General features: G+C 53.0%; 3 protein-coding genes, 1 long non-coding RNA gene and 1 other non-coding gene across 18 annotated transcripts in view; 3 read left to right on the top strand and 2 right to left on the bottom strand.

Annotated features, from left to right (window-relative positions):
• Nucleotides 1-2,280: 2,280 nt before the first annotated feature.
• Mcrip2 (MAPK regulated co-repressor interacting protein 2) lies at nucleotides 2,281-7,223 on the bottom strand. 6 transcript variants are annotated; one of them, XR_015631006.1, is made up of 6 exons: nucleotides 7,107-7,221; nucleotides 6,896-7,025; nucleotides 4,095-4,229; nucleotides 3,164-3,291; nucleotides 2,835-2,936; nucleotides 2,282-2,549 (listed from the first exon to the last, which is right to left on the bottom strand). XR_015631006.1 is itself a non-coding variant. In NM_001109475.1 (5 exons), exons 1-5 carry the CDS (start codon nucleotides 7,156-7,158, stop codon nucleotides 2,553-2,555), a joined length of 483 nt encoding a protein of 160 aa, NP_001102945.1. In that variant the 5' UTR covers nucleotides 7,159-7,223; the 3' UTR covers nucleotides 2,281-2,552. The 6 variants fall into 6 exon arrangements, 2 of the variants coding, with proteins under 2 accessions (NP_001102945.1, XP_087430402.1); XR_015631005.1 differs by having other exon boundaries at nucleotides 2,282-2,623; XR_015631008.1 differs by having other exon boundaries at nucleotides 4,091-4,229.
• On the top strand, nucleotides 4,133-6,249 carry LOC148002791 (uncharacterized). The gene is made up of 2 exons (XR_015631487.1): nucleotides 4,133-4,217; nucleotides 4,924-6,249. It is a non-coding gene; the product is annotated as an uncharacterized LOC148002791 (long non-coding RNA).
• Nucleotides 7,224-12,608: 5,385 nt separating the features above from the next.
• Trnag-ccc5 (transfer RNA glycine (anticodon CCC) 5) lies at nucleotides 12,609-12,679 on the top strand. The gene has a single exon. It is a non-coding gene; the product is annotated as a tRNA-Gly (tRNA).
• Nucleotides 12,680-13,038: 359 nt separating this feature from the next.
• The window catches only part of Mettl26 (methyltransferase like 26), a 42,849-nt gene continuing 38,316 nt past the window's right edge, over nucleotides 13,039-17,571 (top strand). For 7 of the 9 annotated variants that reach the window (XM_087571528.1, XM_087571525.1, XM_087571526.1 and 4 more), the window contains exons 1-4: nucleotides 13,040-13,261; nucleotides 13,486-13,648; nucleotides 13,745-13,804; nucleotides 14,015-14,082. In XM_087571528.1, the coding sequence (XP_087427654.1) occupies nucleotides 13,065-13,261; nucleotides 13,486-13,648; nucleotides 13,745-13,804; nucleotides 14,015-14,082 (488 nt within the window). In that variant the 5' untranslated portion in view covers nucleotides 13,040-13,064. Of the gene's footprint in view, nucleotides 13,262-13,485; nucleotides 13,649-13,744; nucleotides 13,805-14,014; nucleotides 14,083-14,180; nucleotides 14,260-14,330; nucleotides 14,533-17,571 lie in introns of those variants that run through there. The other 2 variants (NM_001399589.1, NM_001037188.2) reach the window with 2 other exon arrangements.
• On the bottom strand, nucleotides 14,900-17,227 carry Wfikkn1 (WAP, follistatin/kazal, immunoglobulin, kunitz and netrin domain containing 1). The gene is made up of 2 exons (NM_001129776.1): nucleotides 17,048-17,227; nucleotides 14,900-16,378 (listed from the first exon to the last, which is right to left on the bottom strand). The coding sequence occupies exons 1-2, from the start codon at nucleotides 17,225-17,227 to the stop codon at nucleotides 14,900-14,902; spliced, it is 1,659 nt and encodes a 552-aa protein (NP_001123248.1).

Below are 17,571 nucleotides of genomic sequence, written 5' to 3' on the forward strand. Positions count from 1 at the left end.
CTAAGTAGGCGTGGTCGCTGACCCTCTCTGAGGCCTCCGTCTTTGGTTTTTTGTTGGTGGTGGTGGTGGTGTTTTTTTGTTTTTTGAGAGCTGAACCTTTTTTTCTGTCTGTGAGCCAGAAAGGTCAGGCTGAGGCCTGTCCACATCCACGGTCCCCCCCCAGGCTGGACCTCCTCTCTGTTTTCTAACTATGTGGAGGTACCTTATCAAAATCCAGGTACTCTGGGTCTCCCTACCTCAGGACAGTAAGGTCCCAATGCCCACTGGGGTGCAGCTTTCAGATAACTACAGTCACCACAGGTTTAACACATACCCAAAGACCTTTGAGACATTTTCCCCAGTATACCACAGCCAGGCCTACAGGGTTGAGTAGGTCCTGCAGTCTAGGGCTAGGATTCTCTTCCAGTTAAGTTCTTTGTACTCTGCCTCCAAGTGGAGACATACACTTGTCTCCTCCCTTGAGGGTTAATCCTGTTAACTAATATAGTGGATTCCTTGCTTTTTCAACTTTTTTTTTTTTTTTTAAGACTGGATCTATTTAATCCTGGCTGTCCTAGAACTTGCCACGGAGACCAGGATAGCTTTGAACTCAAAGCATCAGCCTCTGCAGTTCAGGGATAAAAGCCTGGGCCAACCACCCCCCCTACATATGTGTTCTGCAAGGTGGCTGACCTTAACTGAAAGAGCAAAGCTTTTGTTCTTCCTTCTCTTCCTTCCCCCAAGGCAGTTTAGACTTTTACAGTTGCCTGCCCTGGGGTTTTCCTTTCAAAGGCTAATAAATTCTCAAACGTCTATTTCAGTCTGTTTTTGTCCTTGAGCTCACTTGTGACCATTCTCTTTCTCTCTTTCTCTCCTTCCTTTCGAGACAGAGTATCTAACTGAAGAGATCCTCCTGCCTGGCCTTTAAAATCCTTTTATTAGGGCTGGAGGGATGACTCAGCAGTTAAGAGCTCTGACTACTCTTCGAGAGAGGTCCTGAGTTCAATTCCCAGCAATCTGTAATGGGATTCAGTAGGATTCAACCCTCTTCTGGTGTGTCTGACAGTATACTCACATATATAAAGTAAATAAAAAAATTTTTTAAAGGCTTATTTATTTATTATATACGTTGTAGCTGTCTTCAGACACACCAGAAGAGGGCATCAGATCTTATTACAGATGGTTGTAAGCCACCATGTGGTTGCTGGGAATTGAACTCAGAACCTCTGGAAGAGCAGTTGGTGCTCTTAACCACTGAGCCATCTCTCCAGCCCGTAAATAAAAAATTAAAAAAAAAATCCTTATATTAGTGAAACTTAAGATCCCCAAGAGGGGACCTTGATTTCTCAGCTATCACCAAGATTTCTGCATTTTTTTAAAAAAAGATTTATTTTTTTTATATGTGTACACTGTAGCTGTTTTCATACACACCAGAAGAGGGCATCAGATCCCATTACAGATGGTTGTGAGCCACCATGTGGTTGCTGGGAATTGAACTCAGGGCCTCTGGAAGAGCAGTCAGTGCTCTTAACTGCTGAACAATCTCTCCAGCCCAATGTCTGCCTTTTAATTCTTTAATTGGCAGAGAAAGCAAACTCATTCCTACACCCCTAGCCAGTACTGCCTGGGTCTTGGGGTCTGACTTTGGTGTCTTGTCAATTGTGGAGAAAAAGAGGTAGCGGATTCAGAAGGGACATCTTGGGACGACATATTTCCAAAGTGAGCCGGCCAAGGGCCCCATCACCCTGGTTAGCCCAGCACAGTGAGGCATGCCTGTTAATCCCAGCACTCTGTGAGCTCCAGGTCAGCCAGCTACCTGTCTGGAAACTAAAAACAGAGAGAGCTGGACAAAACTTAACTCCTGCTAGCTCAGGAGAGGATGTGACTTAGGAGAAGATGCTGCAAGCCAGCTTATAATCCCAACTACTGGGGAGGCAGGAGGATCAAAAGTTGCAGTCTGGTGGCACATGTCTTTATTCCCAGCACTTAGGAGGCAGAGGTAGGTGGGTCTCTGTGGACTCAAGGTCAGCCTGGTCTATATAGCAAATTGTAGGCAGCCAGGATTACACACTGAGATGCTGTTTCAAAAGAAGAGGAGGAGGAAGTAGAAGTAAACAGAAGACTGAGGATGTAGATCAATAGGTCAGTAGTAGAACGGATACCTAGCCTGTGTGAGACCCTCAGTTCAATTCTGAGTATCAGAGTGTTAGGGGAGGCTAGAGGTGGAGACTGAAAACTAGAAGTAGACAGGTGACCCCAACACACAGCCCCCCGGCATTCACCAATCACCGATACCCAAATGGGCAGTTTATCAACTTTATTAGCCTGAACTCCTCCCTGCCAGCCCCAGGGGCTTGTCCCTGGGCACAGTGAGCAGGACTGAGGTTAGATAGGTTTGACCCCTGACTCTGGCATCTTGGGACAGCCAAGCCAAGGGAACAACAGGTGCAAAAGTCCAAATGTTGGCACTTCAGGTGTGGCCGGTACCCAGCCAAGCCACAAGGTGGACCAGCGCACCATGGTCCTCTTCTGGCAAAGGGTCCACTATGGCAACATTCCTTCCCGGACAGCTGTTAGGAACAGTTGGTGATTTTAGCCAGGAACTGCTGTGCCCACCACTCATCCAGGTCAATAGGTACAAAGTCTGTGGGTAGAATAAATGCCGGGTGGTGATGCTGCTTACCGAGATGGTCAGTGCCTCTGCCCTCTAGCAGATCATAGCCCCTAATCTGGACTCCGAGCTTAGCACTCAATGGAAAACAGGGGAATCTGGCCCAAGACCTCCTTCCCCAACTACCTGGGGCTACCTGGTATAGAGTATTCTCTGGGGATTCGGGGAATGGGGGAAGGCTCACTCTGTAGCCGGGGATCAGGAGTGCTCTCCACATACTGCACAGGCCGTGGGCCACCGTCATCGGCAGGGCAGCCATCCAGCTGTCGCTCTACCTGCTGCCAGGCTGTGGGGGGAAAGGACAGTTAGAATGTACTGTGTCCCTGGTATCCCTCCCACCCCAGAGCCTGGGGACCACCTTGGACTCCAGCCCAGCTCAAGGAATGGACATAACTAGGTAGAGAGCCATGGAAAAGTCTGGCCCCTGAGCTGCTAAGGGGAAGGACAGGGCAGAGTCAGGTCCACACTACTGGGATTCTGTGGCTTGAGCCATACCCCCTGGTCCCCTACTACCTTCGGACACAAATCGGACGTTCTCCTCGTGGGCCACTGTGTAGGTCTCTTGGGTCCCCTCGAGGGATGGGGAGGTGGTGAGGGGCCTCCGGCCATTCACTCGATTGAACACAAGCCTTGGCCCCGGACTGTGGGAGGGTAGGAGACAGATAAAGTTGGCACCTGCCATGTTCAGGAACTACTGTGCAGGGTTCAGGAGCGACCTCTGTACATACCCACTGCACCCGGACAGGCCCAGACCCAAACTAGACCCTTCCTTAACCAGAGCAGCTGCCCTTTGCTGCTTCGGGACAAGGCCTCTCTGTTGCAGACCCTGAGCTTCCTGCAGCTCAGCTGTATTATCTCTGGGCCCAGGGAAGGTGAATGATTGCAAGTCAGAATGAGCCCAGTCAGCTCTGTACCCAGACCTTCAGCAGGGCTCCCAGCAAGGCCTCCTCTGTACTCCCACTCCCACCAGGCAGGCTTCCAGTAGCCTGGGTCAGACCTCAACATGATCAGAACTTTATGCCATCTGTCCCCACCCGTCAAGCCCCCACTTCTAGAGATGCCCCACAGATCCCAGACACCTCAATGATACCCCCACTGCCGGAAAACAGACCAAACAAGGATGGATCAGCATTTACCCTTCCCTCTCCCTGGCTGCCCCCAGGCCCCAGGGAGATGAGCACAAAATGCTAGGCTGTCTCTGAGTGGGAAGAACATGACCTTAGGCCTGACCCACTCCTCAAGGCAAGAGAAAATGACTACTTGAATGAGACGCCCCACCCCCACCCCATAGCCCTGTACTGTACTCTCTATCTAGGGGTGAGGCCAAGCACAGGCCAGGGGCAGGGCAGGAATGTGCTATCCCTGTAGACTGGCGGCAACTGGACCAAGCCCTGTGCACAAGAAGCCTGGGGTGGAGCCACGGAGGGAATGGGGCCGCACCTACAGTAGGAGGTGGGAGCCGGAGTCCTGGGCTGCACCTGCCACTCCGCCAGGCACTCGCGGTCCCGGCAGGCCTGCTCGCCTTCCTGGGCTCAGGTGCCCCACGCCGCTCTGGGTTCCTCCTCAGGTGAGAGGGGCACTAAAATAAAGAGGAGGGTCTTGAGGGGCACAGGGTCCTGCCAGCCCCAGGGCTGGCCAGGTCTGGTGGTTACAGAAAATCTTAGGTGTGCCAGTGGGGACCAGAGGAGGCAGGACTCCTCCCATACCCACTGAGGTCCTGTGCTTTTTTGCTGAACTAGAGGGCGTAATGGCATTCTTAGTGGAAATCCACCCCCACCTTGCCTGCAACCACCTCCACCCCAAAAGGGTTGAAACTCAGTGAAAGCATTAGGATTGGATATTGAGTCCTTCTGTGTTTTTGTTTTATTGCGGGAGGGTCTAGGCTCACAGCAACCTTCCTAAGTACCAGGATGTAATGTAAGTCAGTGTGCTACTACACACCTTACATTGGCTTACGTTGATTCTTTAAAAAAAAAAAAAAAAAAAAAAAAAGGAAGGAAATCCCAGCCAGGGGCTGTGAATAGTAGTGGATTAAGGTGGTGGCCCAGGAGCTGGAATGGAATGGGGCCCCAGAGGGCAAGGGCTACACACCCAGAGCTAAGCCCTGCCCAGTTTCTGCTTAGAAGCCATGGTTATATAAGACAAGGCTCTGTAGGGGAAAGGGCACTAATCCCAGAGTGCACCTGTACCTGCTCCTAGGGCCATCGCCTGCTGCAGCACCAGGCCATAGTGCCCCATAGACCTCCTCTCATGTACTCTTCTACCCCCTCAAGGTGCCTGGTCACTCATCTTTCAGCCTGGGAGAAGAATCCCCCTGTCTGTGCCACACAGTGAAGGACATCGAGATTCAAAATCAATTCCAGGATTTGGCAGTATTCTGACCCCAATGCTTACAAACTTTGACTTTGTCCCAAGTTTCTTTTGCCCAGGGGTCCCTGAACATTGTCCCTATCTGCTCTCAGTGGGGCATGTGATCACATGGTCTCATCTCAAGTCTCTCCCATCTGTCTCTTGCCAGGAGAAAATATGTCAGAGGCACAGGCCTGGTCATCATAACCGGCAGCACCCATACCTAGCTATTTAGTGGGTTGAAAGCTTCGAGATTTTTGCCCCACGCCAGCAGGAGGATGACCAGTGCCTCCTGCGTTCCCTCTTGCTAGAGCTGGTCAGAAGGAGATGGTAGCGGAAGAAAGGCTCCAAGGAAGACAAGACAGGGAAGACGGTGGACGGGGTGACTGGGAAGGGTGGCCTTGAAAAGACACAGGGCTAGATGTAGAATTACACGTGGAGGTCCTATGGGAGATGGGAATCCCCAGCCCAGGGACCAGGAAAGGGCAACCTCAGAGGAAGTAGAGAAGGAACCTTGTCCTAGCTCCTTAGTTCCCAGAACTCAGAAGGTCAGGAAATCAATCTTTCAGGCTTCAGGTGCTCTACCTGGCTGCTGCTGCTGACTCCCGGCCTTCACACCAGTTTAGCCTACTGGAGCCCGTTTAGAGTACGGAATGTGGTGTCCCTTTGCAACTTAGCATTCTGGAGAATGTTACTTCCTTGTTCTCCTCCTGCCCCCCAATACTGCCACAAACCTATCCTTGTCCCCTAACTATGAGGACTTAAAAAGGTGGTTTCCGGGGTTGGGGATTTAGCTCAGTGGTAGAGCGCTTGCCTAGGAAGCGCAAGGCCCTGGGTTCGGTCCCCAGCTCCGAAAAAAAGAACAACAACAACAACAAAAAAAAAAAAAAAAGGTGGTTTCCTAGGTAAAGAGATAGGCCGGTCACCAAGGACACTCCAGCTCCAAACTTCCTGTCTGGTGACCACTTTGCGGTTATACATCTGCACCACAGAGTTCTCCCAGAGATGCATGACAATAAGGATATACACCAGTGTCATCAGGATGCCCCCCTAGGGCAAACACAGGCCACACAGGTGTCTCCCACCTATAGCTTCTGAAGCCCAGTACCTGAGAGCTAAGAGGGGTGGACCCAGCCACAACGACCCCCCATCCCCCCAGCAGAGGCTAGTCTTGGCCTCCCTTGAGAGATTGTTTCTTCAACTTGCAGCTCTCTCTGAGGGCCAAAGGCCCTTAACCCATTCACATGCCACTTCTACTAGAGTCTTGAGCCCAGGCGCCTACATGCCTGTAGAGACCAGGAGCGTCTACGGATACAGAAAAACGTACATTAAGCTAAAGAAGTAAAAGGTTCAGCCTTGATATTGTGGGATCACTTCCAGGTCACACTGGCTAAAATCCAAAGTAGATGGGGCTGAACTTCCCGGGGCACACTGTGGGTTAGGAAAATCAGGAAACTGTTGAGACCCACAGCCTCGGAAACTCTGAGGGCTGCAGTGCCTCAGAGTGTTAGTGAAGCGCAAGGACGTGATAAGACCAGCAGGGAACACGTGCACTTCTTCTGGTCTGCAAGGACAGGGCCTGAAGTCCTTGAAGGCCAGGGCCTTGGGCAACTTTTCCCAACTTTGACCTGGACCACTTCCCAAGGGGTCCAAGTTAGCGGCCCAAGGTCGCCAGGTCCCTCGGTCTCCGGTACTTGTAGTCCTTGACAGGCGGGAGCGATCAGAAGCCCGCAAGGCCCCACGTGGCCACCAGGGTCCCCGCAAGCCAGCTGGGCCCAGAAGTAGCCTCGGAGCAGGAGTGCGCGAGCTGCCTGCGCCCCGCCCCCTGCCCGCCTGGACGCGTGGTCCCCATCAACCTTCTCCAAGGTCACCCTCGTGCCCGGCGGCCCCACTCACCTTGCAAGGGGCCAGGGTCCCTGAGGCTGTGCAGAGGGCTGCTCGCGCGTGGGTAGCGCGGTCGGCGGCACCGGCTGCCGGCATTTCAGGAGCTCGCCAAGCCTGCTCTCCACCTGCTGCTGTGTGGCACCTGCGGGCCAGGGCGGAGGGCGCTGTCAGCCGCCGGGGGCCAGCGGTCAGGACGTCCCGCCTGCCCGCCCGCCCTGCGCACCTGTGCGGCGCTGCGCGACCAGCTTGCTGGGCCCCTTGGTGAGAGTGTACATGGTGCGCCGTCCCGCCCGCCCCTGGCAGCAGCCAGATCAGGCACCCTCCACCAGCTTCACTTTGCAGTCTCAGAGCCACGGCCCCTTTAAGGAGGGAGGACGGGCAAAGATGGGCGGAGCGACCCACACACGCCCCCTGCCCTTAAAGGAGCTGCGCCCACTTGGCAGTCTTCTCAACTCTTTAGAAAATTGGCAAAAGACACTAAGTTTGAGCCAGGGGAGGGGTGCGCTCACCAAGGAGTACACTATCTCTAGAATGGAGTGTGTGTGAGAGCGTGAGTGAGAGCGTGGTGTGTGTGAACAATCTCTAAAAGCAACAGTATTCCAGTTCATATTTGAGACCCCTCAGCCAAGTGCCTAGACAAGCTTGGATTGATGGGAATCACCTGTGTTGGTGTTAGGTGTGCTTTAGAATGAGTGCTCTAAGACGAAAGAGATGTGTTTTAAGTAGCTATGAAGTCCCGTGGGACTGGAGGAAGACCAGGAGAATATAGAGACCTCAAGGGGTACCCCGAACCCTAAAGTAGTAACCTCTCCTCAAGGTTATGTTCTGAGCCTTCCTGGAGGTGCCCCCCCTTTCCCAACTACTGGGGAAGCTGAAATCAATCGTGTCTGTGAGGAGAGTCACAGGATTTCCCAGAACAGATTGGAAGGAGGAAGAACCCCAGCAAGAGCGGAAGCAGCCCTACTCCCCAGTTCTCCTTAATGACCCATATGAAATGCTTTGCTGGGCATTGTAATGTGAAGTCTTGAACTGTATCTGCCAAGACTTGTGCCACTGCCACCTGGCCTTAAGATTCCTAGTGCCATATTTGACGAGGGTCGGACTGCTGGCACTAGGGACTGGGGAAGGCAGATCGGTCAAGTCTTGGACCACGTAAGCAAGATAAACAGTGAGGAAGGGGTGACGGTGGGTAGCTGATCCACCTCAGTCTCAGGGTATCCGAAAACACCGGTGTGGTTTGCTAGCGGAACTCCAAGGACTTCTATTCCAGGTGGCCAACCTTCATTCGTCTTTTGGCCCAGGACCTTGGGCCGTACATTATCCAGAGCAGGACTGGAGAATAAAAGGCTCTTCAGTGTGTGACATGTACTAGGGAGGCCTGAGAAATGTCTTTTCACCTGAGACAAGGCAACAGCGACAGACCAACGAGAGAATCCCACCCAAGTGTAGTTGGTGAGCCAGTGAGGTGCAGGTATTTACTGGAGCATGGGTGACTCTTTCGCTGTGTCACCAAAAAGCCCACCACAGTGTAGGTGACAGCTCATGAGCACGGGATTGCTGGAGCTCCTTTCCCAACCTTACTAAGAGTCTACTTAAGGGGTTGGGGATTTAGCTCAGTGGTAGAGCGCTTGCCTAGGAAGCGCAAGGCCCCGGGTTCGGTCCCCAGCTCCCCAGCTCCGAAAAAAAAAAAAAGGTCTACTTAAATCTCCTCTCTCCCAGCAGTGGGCTCCTGGTCATACAGCCTTTGGGACAGGAACATGGAGGCTTTCCTGAGCTTCACAAGTTTCAAATTTCCTTAACTTCCTGAGTCTTAGAGCTTCCCCCCATCCAGGAGGAAATGTTTCAATTTCCAGGAAATAACTCCGTACCACGCCTGTGGCTGCCAAGGTGAGTGGGAAAGAGAGAGTTAAGGCCCGGACATGTACTGAAAGAAAGGGCCACTTCCTGGCTAAATTTGTCCCTTCCCACTTCCACAATGCCTGACCCGCCCTCACTAACCTTTCCCTCCAAGGCCACTGTGGCCTGACTCAGCCTTGAGCATGCTGTTAAATCACTCATGCATGGTAGGAAGGCAGGACAGGATGGATCCTGGGAGCTCATGATAGTTTGGTTGGTTGGTTTTTTTGTTTGCTTGTTTTGTTTTGTTTTCTTTTCTTTTGCTTTGAGACAGGGTTTCCTCATTGTAACCAACCCTGGCTGTCCTGGACTAGATCTGTAGAGCAGGCTGGCCTTGAACTCACAGAGACCCATCTGATTCTGCCTCCCCAATACAGGGAGCAAAGGCATGCACCACCACTGCCCCAGCGAGGGGCAGGAAGGATCAGCTGGGTCAGAATGAAGCACAGTAAGGGAAGTAGGTATACAAGGTGTGGAGAGTATGCATCCATACACTGACAGGAGCTCCCTTGCAGCAGGTCCCCCTATAAAGTTTGTGCAACCCCAAACTAGCTACTACCAAAGGCCTAAAGCCCATACAAACTCATCAATGGACAAACTCAGTCTTTGCTTGAATAATCGGTGGCCAGAGCTAGAGGGCAAGAAGTGCTCACAATAGCTGCAGCAGAAGTCCAGGGCTGGGTTCCGAAGGCCTTAGAAGGCCTTCCAGGTAGGGCTTGTTCTGAGGCTGGGATGTGGGGCAGGGGGTGGGGGTGGAGATAGAGGTGGGAGTCTAGTGGTCTCTATGGAGCAGGAAGCTGAGGAGGTGGAAAGACATGCTGGAGGGGCAGATAGCCTGTTGAGGGTTGAGCTCGACAGTAAAGATGCGGTGATCCTAGGCCACCCGAGGATGTAACCTTGGTAGAATGTCAGTTGGGAAGCCTACAGTCTGAGGGTGTGAGGGAAATGAGAGATCACAACTAGAACTGGAGATGCCCTGGATGAAGCCTTCATGCCCTGACTATGCCCTTCTCAGAGAAAGACACAGTGGATCTGGACACAGAAGAGTCGATGTGAAAATAAAGCAGAGGGCTGGAGAGATGGCTCAGCAGTTAAGAGCACGGACTGGGGGAGGGGGGAGGGGGATGTTTGCCCGGAAACCAAAGAATTATTATTAAGTATTAAATAAATTAAAAAAAAAAAGAGCACGGACTGTTCTTCCAAAAGTTCTGAGTTCAAATCCCAGCAACCACATGGTGGCTCATGACCACCTGAAGTGAGATCAGATCCCCTCTCCTGGTGCAGCTGAAGACAGCCACAGTGTACTTCTATATAATAAATCTTTAAAAAGAAGAATTTAATTAGAAAGAAATCTATGCTAAAGCTAATAAAAGACCATGTGCAATTTAAAAGTCTAAAAAAAAAAAAGCAGAGACTGGAGTCACAGCCCAGTGGCCAAGACCTTTGTTTTGGACTTCTGGTCTCCTGGTCTCCAGAACTATAACAAAATGAACTTGTTTGTTACAGTAACCAGAGAGGGCACACAGAGGCAAGAAGGACAAGGGCAAGGGCTGGAGAGAAACCTCAGGGGCCTTGAACTCAGAGGGGTAACCTAACCATAAACACATGGGACTGGGCTAAGGAAAGGAGAGTCCTGCTCAGTCCAGTCTGTGAGACAAAGACACCTGCGCCTCTAAGGGAGAAATATAGAGGCGCACACCTGCTCATCAAGTATTGCCCAAGCCCCGCCTCCAAGCCTAACCCCAGACAGACAGGTCTGGAGAGAGGCCAAGGGTAGGAGAGTGTGGAAGGACCAGAGTAATTTATGTTCCTAACACAATCCAAAAATCTAAGACCTGAGGCTCTCAAGGCCCCTGATAATTTGGTAATAAAAATAAATTCATTTGGAAAAGCCAGCATCAGCTTCAGGAGCCTGTACTTCTGATCTTAACAGGAACCCAGCCTCAACAACTGCTTTGCCATGGCTGGTGAGTTCATCTTACAGGCCAGCATCAAGTGCTCAGGATCTCCAGGAAGCAGGGGCCCACACAGGACAACTGCAAGGAAAGCCTCCCACTCCTGTCTGATGGCATCTGTCTGCTCCTGTCTGATGGCATCTGTCTGCTCCTGTCTGATGGTATGTCTGCTCCTGTCTGATGGCATCCATGCCAACTACTGACCTCAGTACTTAGGGAAAGTGTTGGCGAGGCCAGAGCAGTGACTCCCACAGTAGGGTATTCAGTAGAGGCCAAGAACTCCTTAAACATTTTGTTGAGCTTTGTTCTCCCAAGCAGCCTCCCTGTGGGGAAGGGGAAGCAGGAAGATCAATGGACTGTCATCAGTCTCCATATTTCCCTGATTTGCTTGGTTTTCTTTCTTTTTTTTTTTTTTTTTTTTTTTTGTTTTTTGTTTTTTGTTTTTTTTTTTTTTTGGAGCTGGGGACGGAACCAAGGGCCTTGTTGCTTGTTTTTCAAGACAGAGTTTCTCTGTGTGCTGAGGCTAAAGGTGTGCGTGCTGTGCCACTATGTTTTAAGAATTAATGTTGATTCTTTGTCTTGTTTTCTTTTTCAGACAGGGTTTCTCTGTGTATCCCTGGCTGTCCTGGAACTCCTTCTGTAGACCAGCCTCCGAAGCACCACCACCGCCAGGCCCCAGTTAAAATTTAAGTAGCTCCCTGGCTGCCACAGGCTCTTCCTGGGGCTCTCTTTGAGGCGTGTGTGTGTGTGTGTGTGTGTGTGTGTGTGTGTGTGTGTGTTAGAACAGTGTTGTACTTTGATGAAGAGAATGAATAATCATCCTCAACCTTTCCTGAACTTGGACAAATGGAAGACGTTCACACGCCCATCCAAAAGTCAAAAAAAAATTCCATGAATAATCTATGGAAAAAGTAAGCCAGGTAAACAGAGGTTGAGGAGTGAGTAAAAGGGAGAGCCTGGCTCAGTCCCAGTCAAGGTCACCTCCAATACCAGTCATTCAGAACCACCTGTTAGGGGACTGCTCAGAGTGAGTGAGGGGCTGGACTTCAGGATTCTTCCTGAGTCTGGACTGACAACTTTTCAGTGGGGTTTCTAGAGTGGCTGCCCTATGTCCCATCCTTGAGCCTTGACACATAGTTTAACTACACTCACAATCCTGGCCACTACGGCTGACTGGAATAGATACTTCAGTCGCAACCGCAAACAGGAACCATGCTTAGCCCTGAGCGGCATGATGTAGTTTGGGACAGAGCAGCCTATGCAGTCCTTGAACTAGCTGCTGGCAACCAGGCATGGGCGTCTCGGACATTTTTCTCAGACAGTCCCTGTGAGAAATGGACGTCTTCAAACCCCCACGCAAGGTGACCATCAGAGGAATATCCTAGTCCGTGCACTCGTTGCTTCGAATTTCAGTTCACTGATCACTGACTGCCTCCTGCTATCCTATCCGTGGACCTCGAGCTGTTGCTAGCCGCCTCAGCGTCACACAAAGCTCATCTGAGCTCCAGATGTCCCAGATCAGAGGAGTCTGGGTTCCTCAAGCTCCATTCAGTTACCACCCACAACGTCCACGCTCACAGGGCTTGGTTCGTTGAGCCTCAGGACCCGACCGCGGTCTCAAGCTTCCAAGAGATCGCAACTGCTGTGGTTTCCATAGCGCACAACCAAATCTTGGCTGTCTATAAATCTTCGGCACCCAGATTTTCTCGCTTCCCACGGACGCCAGCAACACTCTGGGACCCGGTGGGATATCACGTCCAGCAAAGTCTTGTCAACAGTCAGCGCACAATAGAAAAGACGCATGCGCGGTACTGTTACTTGAGCATGCTTGCGACACAATTCGTATGTCGTACAGACCAGCACTTTACTCAACAGCGCCGCTGGTGTAGTGGTATCATGCAAGATTCCCATTCTTGCGACCCGGGTTCGATTCCCGGGCGGCGCATGTTCGTTTTTCTTTTTCTTCCCTGTTTATCTCTGAATGCCTTGCAATCTGAACGCCACTCCTAAAAAGATGAGGGGCAAACGCAATAAATGAATGTTCAAAGTGACCAACATGCTGAAAACAAAGCGAAATTGAAAGACTCCAGGAGACGACAGCCTTTACTCGAACCTTGTTCCCTGTACGAAGTCACCGCCAAACCCACCCGCCGGAATCAGTCTCTTGCGGGTGCCGATCCTTTTAGGAGTTGAGAGGCCACCTGACAGCTATACTGCTGAAGGCGGTTGTCCGTACGACCACAACTCCCGTAGTGCTCCGCGCAAGAGCTGGACTACAGTTCCCGTGGTGCCCCGCGCGCATCCCAAACTGGGCTGGCCCCTCCGCCGCGATGATGGTGGCTGCGGCTGCTGAGCGAAACAAGGAACCCATCCTGTGCGTGCTCCGCCAGTATGTGGATCCTGCCCAGCGCGGCGTTCGCGTGCTCGAAGTGGCCTCGGGCTCCGGACAGCATGCCGCACACTTTGCACGGGCCTTCCCGAACGCCGAGTGGCAGCCGTCGGACGTGGACCAGCGCTGCCTGGACAGGTGCGGCTGCGCGGTGTCTTCCTCTTGCGGCCGCTTGGGGCTGAGCGGGCGGCGGGGCTGGCAGACCGGAAAAGAGGGCAGGCCCAGGTCTGGGAGCCAGACTGAGGCAGTGGAAGCAACGGGCTGCAGGGTCGACAAAGCTACCCGCTTGCTGCTCCTCAGGACTTAGTCCCTGAGTCACTGAGGGGCCTCGTCGGCCCTAGCCCACGCGCTGCTCTCCACAGCATTGCCGCCACCACCCAAGCCCAAGGGTTGTCCAATGTGAAGGCTCCGCTGTACCTGGACGTGACCTGGAAGTGGGAGCAATGGGGCGGGATCCCACCGCGATCGCTGGACCTGTTGCTCTGCATCAATATGATCCACATCAGCCCCCTGAACTGCACTGAGGTGGGGACCACTGTGGAGCCTAGCTTTCACGTTTTAAGGAGGAACGCATGAGTCTCCAGCTCCCAGCTTACTGTGTCTACCTGCCTTCCTCTCCAGGGGCTCTTCAGAGCAGCAGGACACCTGCTCAAAACCAAGGCTGTGTTGATCACCTATGGGGTGAGTGATCCCCACTTTAGATGCTCCTAGCAGCCTTAGGTGTTTCTCCACTCTTGAAGCCCAGAGGCTGGGACCTAGCCCTTTTCTTTATTGAGTGCAGAAAAAGTTGTTCTTTCCATACTCCTATGGAAAGACCTCCAACCTATCTTGCAAACCAGCCCTGTGGGAATGACTGATCTTGGGCCTATGAACTGTGTCTTGTTCTCACAGCCCTATGCCATCAATGGGAAGATCTCTCCCCAGAGCAACGTGGACTTTGACCTGACCCTCAGATGCAGGTGAGACCTGGGTAGGAGGTGGCTTGACTCAGAGAGAGGGTAGGCTGGATGAGACCCTCAACTCTGCAAGTGATCTCAAACTCCCTTCCCAACTGCAGGAACCCGGAGTGGGGGCTTCGTGACACTGCCCTTCTGGAGGAATTAGGCCAGGCTAGTGGCTTGACCCTGGAAAGGATGGTAGGCAGGGCAATGTGGGGGTTGGGAGCCTCGCTGTGATTAAGAGTCACTCCAGCAAAGCATTTTTCCAGGTGGACATGCCAGCCAACAACAAGTGCCTGATTTTCCGGAAAGAATAGCATCTCTGTCAAAAGTTGTCCTGGTACAAACTAGACTTCAGCCCCTCCCTCACTGAGCAGTCCTTGGGATAAATTAGCCCCTCCTGGTCTGGTGGCCTCAGGGCTGCAGAGAACCTGGTCCCAGTGGGCCTTAAAATAAAGCCTTTGCAGCCCACTGTGGACCATCTATACCACACTGCTTGCTGGGAACACCTCAGGGAGGGCAAAAGGGGACTAGTCTGGGAGAAGATTAGGGCTTGGGATGGGTGGAGCTGAAGCAGGACCTTGGAAGCTGTCTTTCTCTGTCCCTGGAGAGAACCTTATACGACTGTATGAGGGCTCCCAGCAGTGACTTGGTGCTACTTAGTGACCTTGAGGAGGAACTGGAGCTCCATCTACTCACAGGATCCCAACTGAATAGATAGTGCCTGGGGGGTTGGGGTGTGTGTGTGTGCAGCCAGAAGGAAACCAGAGGCCATGAATCCCACAGGCAGAAATTTATTCAGCAGGAAGAAGGGCAGGAATGAGGGTTATGCATAAAGCTAGTCTTGGAAGCGGTTGAGCAGTTCACAAGCCTTCTTCTCAAGCAGTTCTACAATCTTCTTGACTCGCTTCTCACTGGCAGCACGGACGTAGCTGTTGGCGTCCAACACAGCCACACCTTCACGAACCTCACCCATGATGACCAGTGGCCCATCGCCAACTGTCACATTGGGGCATGGGCAGGCCCAGTCCATGCCACTTAGTGTCACCTCCAGGTATTTGGTGCCTAAGAACTTGAGGCCCATCTTGTCATCCTTTAGCACGTCATCTAAGGCCACACGAGCAATGCCGCCTGCAGCCTCGGGTTCCTCCAGTACTTCTGTGAGTCTGCCCACAATGGCAAAGTCACTGCGGCACAAGCTCAGGGCCAGCTTGCTCTTGAGACGGCAGGCACGGCAGGGTGGTGTGCGTGGTACAGGGCAAGCATCCTCACAGCTCTCCCTGCTCTCAAAGTTATTGCTGTTTCCCTCACAGCCACTGTATATAAAGGGGTGGCACTGCTGCAGCAGTGGGCTGTAGGCCCAGCGTGGCTCCCAGCCCTGGCAGGGGCCCTGGACTGGAGGCAGCGCACAGACATCCCCAGGGCCACGGACACAGGCCTGTTGGCATGCCTCATAGGTCTCAAAGCCCCGGGCAGCCCCATCGCATTTGAGGGCTGGGAATGTCATGCAGCTGCCTCGTTGCGGGTCAAAGCGCCAAAGGACATGATGGGGGGTAGGTGGGCCAACACAGGCTTGTGTGTCGGGCTGGCACTCAGCCAGGGCCAGGACACCTGGGTCCCTGTCCTGAGTAGTTGCCCGCTGCAAAACCGAAAGGGGAAAGTCAGCCCGCAGCAGGCCAGCAGCATTCCGTGCGGTGCAGGTGTACAGGCCTGCATCCTCCAGCTGAGCATTGTAGAGCACTAGCTGTCCAATGCTGGTGACAACCACGTTGCCGTACATTTGGTCGGGGCGCATGATCAGGTTCTCCCGCTGATGGCTCTGCTTCTCCCATGTCACGGCAGGTGGTGGACGGCCACTAACGTCACAGTGGAGGCTGGCTGTTCCCCCCACATGCACGGCTTGTGGTGAGGGGCTGTTGTATAGGGCAGGTGGCATGGGAGCAGCCCCAGGGGTTGGGCGAGCAGTGGTCTCAGGTGGTCCGGGGCTGCTGGGTGGCCAACTGAGAATGTGTTTACAGGGTACGACATGCAGGTGGAGACCTCGCAGGCAGGCTTCTGCGTCCATATAGCAGCGGTTGTAATAGGTGAGGCCATCAGAAGCGCAAGTGAAGCTGGGCTCTTTTTCACAGCGGTCACGGCAGCGACAAACCGGCTGCCCATCCCAGATGTCACAGTTGGAACCCTGTTGTGGGCATTGGAAGTCTTCGCAGGAGGCTGCTGTCTCAGGTGTAGCTGGGCCGCCACTGGGGAAGCGGGCAGCCACACAGCTCTGCAGCCCACACACATTGGTGCAGCACTTCTCAGATGCCGCACAGTCCTGAGGGACAGGGACAGTTTAGTGGAGTCCTGACCCCTACCCAGCCTTGTCTATGCACTACCCTTGCCTCTGTCCTAGAAGTAGCTGCCTCTCTCAAAGCCTCCTCCCCTAGGGAAAATGGTGGCTGTGCTTTCTGAGCAGTATGAGTGCCAAGGCTACATGCCACCTTATTCAACCCCACTGAATCCTCAAGACCCCCAAACAGGCCTCATTAGTGTTCCCACTGAGCAGGTGGAACGGTGTACAGGCAGCTGCTCTGCCATCAGAGGGCGCACCACTTTGGGAGCTCTTTGTCCCCTTCAGTCTAGGAAAAAGAACTACAGGCAGGGGTGGGAAGGATGGTACCATTTGCAGGGGTAGGGTCAGAGGCCTGGGTCCACATGACACTTTTTTTTTTTTTTTTTTTTTTAAGAAAAAAAAGTGGTGCTCAGGCAGGTGAGAGACAGGATTGGTGAGGATGAAGTCAGTCAGTCCAGAAATTGGAGATGTTCTTGCTCTTCAGAAGACAAAAAGGTGGGGGTATCCTTTGAGCCCCATGTACAGGTCATGGCCACAAATCCAGGTAAACTGAATGTGGAGGAACCCAGACTCCTAGGGTTGGAGTCTACTCCCCACAATGAGGAAAGAGCTAGGGTGGGGCCCAGGATCCCACGAGATGCCAGTGCTCACCTGGTCCCTGGTACACTCACGCTCACAGGTGCTCTGGGCGTCGACCCACAGGTGGGGGCTGAGCTGGTTGGGGCACATGCCAGGATGGCTTCCAGGCTCTGGCAGCAGGTTGGTCTCCGAGGTCAGATGGATGAGCACGAAGGCAAAGAGCAGAGGCAGGAGTGGCTGTGGGGCAGGCATGGGGACCATAGGGCCAGGGGGTAGGAGTGTGTGGCCACCAGCTGAGACTCCCTATAGGCATCCACCCTATAGGGTCCTGGGAGGATCACTACCCCTACCTCAGAGGACCCTCTCCTGTAACTCTTGGACCTCACAAGGCTGGAGCTCACAGATGATGCTCTTCTCTGGAACCCTGAATAGTTATTCTGGGCCTCTCAGAACCTGTCCACAAAATACTGACTGGCCCTCTCCCAACCACTGTGGGTGGTTCCCAGGCTCTGGTCAGCATAGGACTGGGAATAGAAGAAGAGGAAGGGCTGGGGAGGGGCCAGAGGCCCTGAAGCTCAGAGCAACTGACCACTAGG

Source organism: Rattus norvegicus, chromosome 10, assembly GCF_021556685.1.
Source record: "Rattus norvegicus strain SHRSP/BbbUtx chromosome 10, alternate assembly SHRSP_T2T, whole genome shotgun sequence".
Taxonomy (NCBI): Eukaryota; Metazoa; Chordata; class Mammalia; order Rodentia; family Muridae; genus Rattus; species Rattus norvegicus.